We start from the raw sequence: 5,981 nt of genomic DNA on the forward strand, positions 1-5,981 counted from the left end.
GCTCCACTGAAGAGAGAAAAGGCCCATAATGCGTCTCAGGGAAGAGCTCTAGGCTGAGCCTGACACCGCACAACTGTGAAATGTCCCTGTGGTCACCTGGTGCAGAACCATGTCCCACCACAAGCATGGCTCCGGAACAGGACTTCTTTTGCAAATGTTTTCAGTACTGAAAGGAGCCCCATTTTCCAACCAGAACATTCACACTCCGAAATGCTGCTTCCAGCCAGCTCTACTCCCTGCAGCTGTCCGCATTGTTCCTTGGTGCTCGGTACACCCCCTTCCCAGCCACATCACGGGGCTGGAGCAGCGTATCGAAGCCTCACGGTGCAGGGAGCCAGCCCCTCGGGAGGTATTTCTGATAGCTGAGCTCATGAAACTTTCCGACAAACCACAATGTAAAGCTGCTCTACCTGCCAGAGGAGCGCCTGTCAGACCTACAAATCAAGGCCATGCTCAGGGGAGACAGATTTACTACTGACAAAACTCCACCCACCGTGCTCAGCCCAGCAGCTTTTACCAGCAGCTGGAAATAAATAAGATTTTTAATTGCGGATGTGTTAACTCCTCTTGCCCAAATGGAAGAGCACGCGTGTGATGCTTCCCTCAGGAGGATCTGGATTCTGGGGGGCCAGGCCAGATGGGAATCATCAGAGGCAGGAAAGGGGACTCATGTTTCCCCACCACGGCCCCACGTCCACCAGCGCGGCGGCTGCTCCGCTCAGAGGGGCGAGAGCTGGGCCACCCAAACCTGGACCCGTCAGGCTGGACAGGTGGGTGCTGCGGGACACTGCACCCACCCCGCTGTCCAGGCCCCTCGTGCCACCCCCTCCGCGTGCACCCACTGCGCACAACGCGCCCACAGCCGTGGCGTCGGTCAGCCCCCGCTCTTTTTTGGGCTGAATCTACCAGACCGAGCACCAGCACCTCATCTGAGACCCGATACAAAATTTTTATCAGCTTTAGGTAATAACAGTCAAACCCACTGATTAAGAGGGGTCTGGAGAAGAGACACCCTCTGCCCCGTACAGCTTGCCAGCACTATGGGAAGGCATCTGTTGCCCTGAATGAGCTTACCAGGATATAATTGCTTTCCAGTTTGGGCTGTGCGTTACCAAACGTGTTTTACTCTCTCATGGCTCTGCCGGGGAGGGAGAAGACCCGTCCCTGCCGGTGCCGGCGCCCTGCCCGCTCCGAGAGGCACCGCTCCCCCCGCCCGCGGCGGGCCCGGGCTGTGCGGGATCCGGCTCACACGGACCGCTCGGTCCGCCCCGCGGTGCTCCCGTTCCCCAGCCGAACCCCGACCCTGCGGGGGGGGGCGGCGGTCCGCGGAGTTGCCGCGGAGGCTCCGCGGGGTCCCCGCCCCGCCTGGCCCCGCCCCTCAGCCGGCCCCGCCCCGCCCGCACGTGCCGCCACACCTGCGCCGCCGGCGCGCCCCGCCCCGCCCCGCCCCTCCTGCCCGACAGTCAATGAGCGGGAAGGGGCTGTGGCCGGCGGCCAATGGGAACGATGCGCCCGCCCCCCCGCCCCTCCGCCACCGCCCCCTATTTGAGGCGCGGCGCGGCGCCGCGCGCTCCCACAAGCGGCCGGCGGGCGCGGGCGGTGCGGAGCCGCGGCCCGGGGGGCGGACGAGCGCCCAGCTCAGCCCCGCACCGCAGCGCGCTCGGGGGAGCGGGCGCTCCCGGGCGGCTGCACCCCCATGGAGGCTTTCCCCGGCGGCAAAGTGGAGCAGCACCGGCACCTCCCGCCCGTGGAGCGCCTGCCGGGCCCCCGCTACGGCGGCCGGAGTCACAGCGCCTGCGGGAACGTCTTCAACTCCTGGAACGATTACCTGGGGCTGGCCACGCTCATCACCAAGGCGGTGCGCCCCGGCAAGGGCTTCGGCGCCGAGCCTCCCTCGGTGGTGGTGGCGGCGGCTGTGCCGCCGGCCGAGGAGGAGGAGGAGGAAGAGGAGGAGGAGGAAGAGGCGGCGGGGCCGTACTTCGAGGGCGCGCTGGACTTGCACGACCTGGACCTGTGCGGGCATCACCACCACCACCATCATCACCACCACCACGGCGAGGGGCTGCTGGAGGAGCGCTTCGCCGACTTCAGCCCCTTCCCCGGGCGCGGCGGCCCCGCCGCCGTGGTCTTCGATTGCTCGGGGGAGCACCCGGGCCGGGAGGGCTCCCCGCACGCCTGGGGCGGCGTGGTGGTGGCGGGGCGGCTGCCGACCCACCCGCGGGCCGCCTCCCGCCTCCTCAAACCCGAGCTGCAGGTCTGCGTCTTCTGCCGGAACAACAAGGAGGCCGTGGCCCTCTACACCACCCACATCCTCAAGGGACCCGACGGCCGCGTCCTCTGCCCGGTGCTGCGGCGCTACACCTGTCCCCTCTGCGGTGCCAGCGGCGACAATGCCCACACCATCAAGTACTGTCCCCTCTCCAAAATGCAGGCGGCCAAACAGCTCAAACACGCCCGGACCGCCCTGGGGAAGAAGGGCCGTTAGGCGCCGGGACCCCGGGGGCGGCCCTGGCCGCTTCCCCTCGGGGTCTTTTGGGGTTGGTTCGTTTTGTTTGTTTTGTTTTTTTTTTTTTTTTTTGTCTTTGAAGCAGATGGCTGGTTTGTTCTTTTCACACGTTAATATATGAAAGGTGGAGACTGGCGAGCGGGAGCGCCGGGCCGGTGCCGCGCTGCCCGTCGCGTCTGGTGCGCGCTGGCCCGCGCGGAGCCCGGCGCCGGGCCGCGGGAATTGCGCAGCTTAGATGCACTGTATTTGTTTATTGTAAGAAAAAAACAAAATATATATATATGTGATTTTTACGGAAACGGATTTACGGCGAGATCTAACTGGGAGGAGAGGGAGGGGTTAAAGCACGGACCGAGCGGGGAAGGGGGTCGGGGAGGGGTTGGCGGGGGTCCCCGGCCGCTTGCGGGGAGGGGAGAGCGGCCGCAGCCGCGCCTCGAACGGCTCCGTGCCTTCGGGGGGCCCGGCTGAGCCCTCCAGCCTGGTGCTGCCCCGGGGCGGGGCCGGGCGGCAGAGCTGTCGTCTTGCCTGTTAGTAGCAAGGTGTTTAATTAGGGTACAACACTCTTCAGTAAACATCCGAGCAATTTTCTTTGCTGCTCTTCAAAGCGGGAAGCAAATCGTCATCAAACCTCATTCGGTTACTCGCTCGGGAATTAACGCCTCCTCCCCGAAATCGCAGCATCCCACCCTGCACGGGGGGAGAGCAGGGCTGTGCCCCACCGTCTCCCTTGAACCGTTCCACTGGTGAGCGTGGACAGCGCTGATCTCTCAGGTCCCCGTGTCTGATACGCGGCTTTAGGGAGGGTCTGAGAGGAGAAAGTGCATGTTTGAAAATGTAATGAGTCTGGATGGAGGTGCAAACTGAGCCTTTTCTGCTGGAGGAGAGGCAGAACTATGGCAGAGAATAAGCTTTGATGCAGGTTGTGTTTGTGGTGGAGAATGGGGAGGTGATGGGAGTCTGGAGAGAAGAGACCTGGACAAAGCAGAAAGCTGTGACCGTAGAACCGTGAAAGGTGACGTATTTTCAAGAGTTGAGAGAACGTGGCTTTAACTCATTGCAAGGTGGGAGGGATCTACCCGTATGGTTAACAAATAATCCTTAACACTACATAGACTATACAGAAGGTACTGTTGATGCTGAAGACCTGGACCCCAGGTGATGGCAGTTCTTTGGTACCAAGTATCAGGACTATGTTGCTTCTAAGTCTCAAGAAATGTGACTCAGAGGCAGGATGAGGAGCAGCAGCAGGGCTGTAGTTCGCCTTGGAGTCCTCCGGGGCCGAAAGGCAGGTGCCCAGGCTCTCTGGGCAGAGATGTAGATGGCTTTTACCGATGCCTGGAATGCAGAGGGGTGCTCGGTCTGCGAGGGTGGCCCTGCCAAAAACAGGGAGGTGAAGAGAGCCTTGTGCAGAACTGCTGGGGCATGGCCAGGAGGATGAGAGAGGAGATGGGTCCTGACAGAAAAAGGGAGCTAGGAGAGTGAGGGGTGATGTGTGCTTGGGTGGATTCCTTTCCATCAGCTGCCTGACAGGGTGGGAGGTAGGGGCAAGAGAGGGGGGGAGAGCAGGGCAGGTGAGGATGGAGCCAAAACTTGTGCAGGGTGGGCTGGGGAGGAGAGCCTGGGGTTTGTTATTTGTCACTGCTGTTGACTCACAGCTGCAGCAATTAGGGAGAAACTCATTTTGTGTGGAAGTGTCTGCTTAAATCTTCCTCAGATGGCTCCAAAGATAGTGTTGGGTCTAATTTCCAAATGCAGTGGGGCTTGTGTTAAATACCACTTTGTGGCAGCTGCCCTCCCCTCCTGCGAAGCATCATTTGGGTAGGGTCTCCCATTCTGTGGGGCGCGCACTGCGGGCTCTCCTAAACTGTTAGACCTTAGAGGTGTTTGGTTTTGCCACAGGTTCAATCTGTAACCACCACACGTTAGAGTCAAGCTCAAGTCTGATGTTATGGGAAGAGTTTTCTTCTGTACTTTTGTTACCTCCTTGTGGAAGTTTGAAGATCAGTATCTACGTTTTAATGCAGTTGACTGTTACTGGACACACAAGCAAGAAGGATCGAAGAAAATCTGTCCGGGGTCCTTTTTGAGGGTTCTTGTGGCAGGGCTGGATCCGGGGTGCTCCCAGCAGTGTTTGGGAGGTACCCACCCCTCCTCCCTGTCTGTACATTCAGCTACTGTGTAGCAACAGCCCAAGTGCAATGTCTGGAAATTGGTCAAGACACCAGAATTGCCCCTGCGGGGGATGGCCCTGCCTTTTGCAGGGCCTGTTTGCTTCCCTCGGCCCATGTAAGAGGAAAACTATTGCACCAAGGGCCTCTGCTGCTGCCTGTTGCTCCTGGGTCTCCTCTTGTCCCACATGTGACCTGCAGCCTTGCTGTGGGAAGGCTGAGAGCTGCCTGTTGTAACCACTGCACAGCATTAGGCATCTGGTCAGAGTCTTAACAGGTAAGGCGGTGGAGTAACAGCTTCAAAAGACCAGTTAGGAGGGGAAGAAACAACCATACCAACCTATTTCAGAGAGGAGATGACAAGATTCAGAATCAGGAAAAGGCAGACTGAGAGCAAGTCCCTTCGGTTACTTTACATGATCATTCAACAGGACAGTTTGCCCTTTAAAAGTTTTACAGGTCAGTGTCTTACAAAGACTGAACCTTTAATGACATTTTGTTGGGTTTTAAGTAAGCTGCTACGATTTTCTGTGCATCAGCACACTTCTTGTGATACTGAGTAAGCTAAAACGTGCTTGTTCTTGGTCACTTTGAAAAGCTTATTACAATAGATAGTGCTTATAGTGTTACTTGGATTCCTTAAATACTGGAAACTATTTACATTAGTAATTTAAATCCTAGGAACAGCAAATAGCTTATCTGAAAGCAGGCCAGGCTGAAGCTGTTACATGGTCCACAGAAGAGGTCTAAGAAAAGTCAGATGTTATTTTCATTTATTCTACAGGCACCTGCAAATCAAAATATTATGGCTGCTTGTTTAAACCAAATAGTTTATCTTCAAAGAATCACTTTATTACAGGGAACTATTCCTAAGCATGTAAGTGACAGCATCTTTTCCATAGTGATATTGTGGTAAGAGGAGTGAATGCAGTGTTGGATAGCCTGTCATCATCCTCAGCTGATACTAGTCTTGGCAAAATGCAAGCTACTTCTAATTCAAAACTACTTTCAGATGCACAGATAACTCGATTCAGCTGAAGTCAGGTCAGTCTGTCCCCATCTTCAGTGGCAATCCTCTCTGGACAGCATTTGCTCTGTTTGCTGGCCAGAGTAGCTGCTGTGCCATAGGGCTAAGCCAGGATGGCTCTGAAATGCCCTTCCTCCCCACAGATGTGCCAGTTTGACCCACTGAATATACAGGTTATACTGGAGATAGTTTGCTAATGGTCACAAGGGGAGGAAGATAATTACTTCTAATATGCCTGTTGTCTGGGCAAAACAGGAAAGATAGCTAAATATAGAAAAAG

General features: G+C 57.0%; 1 protein-coding gene across 1 annotated transcript; it reads left to right on the top strand.

The window, feature by feature from the left end:
- The first annotated feature begins 1,590 nt into the window (after window positions 1–1,590).
- Window positions 1,591–2,805, top strand: NANOS1 (nanos C2HC-type zinc finger 1). Its single transcript, XM_074874055.1, has one exon. It carries the CDS (start codon window positions 1,697–1,699, stop codon window positions 2,483–2,485), a length of 789 nt encoding a protein of 262 aa, XP_074730156.1. The 5' UTR covers window positions 1,591–1,696; the 3' UTR covers window positions 2,486–2,805.
- The last annotated feature ends 3,176 nt before the right edge of the window (window positions 2,806–5,981 follow it).

The sequence above is a fragment of the Strix uralensis genome, chromosome 7, assembly GCF_047716275.1.
Source record: "Strix uralensis isolate ZFMK-TIS-50842 chromosome 7, bStrUra1, whole genome shotgun sequence".
Lineage (NCBI taxonomy): Eukaryota > Metazoa > Chordata > Aves > Strigiformes > Strigidae > Strix > Strix uralensis.

What these genes read in the sequence shown, in the direction of transcription:
- NANOS1 (XM_074874055.1), top strand. Translation starts at nt 1,697, where the DNA reads ATGGAGGCTTTCCCCGGCGGCAAAGTGGAGCAGCACCGGCACCTCCCG.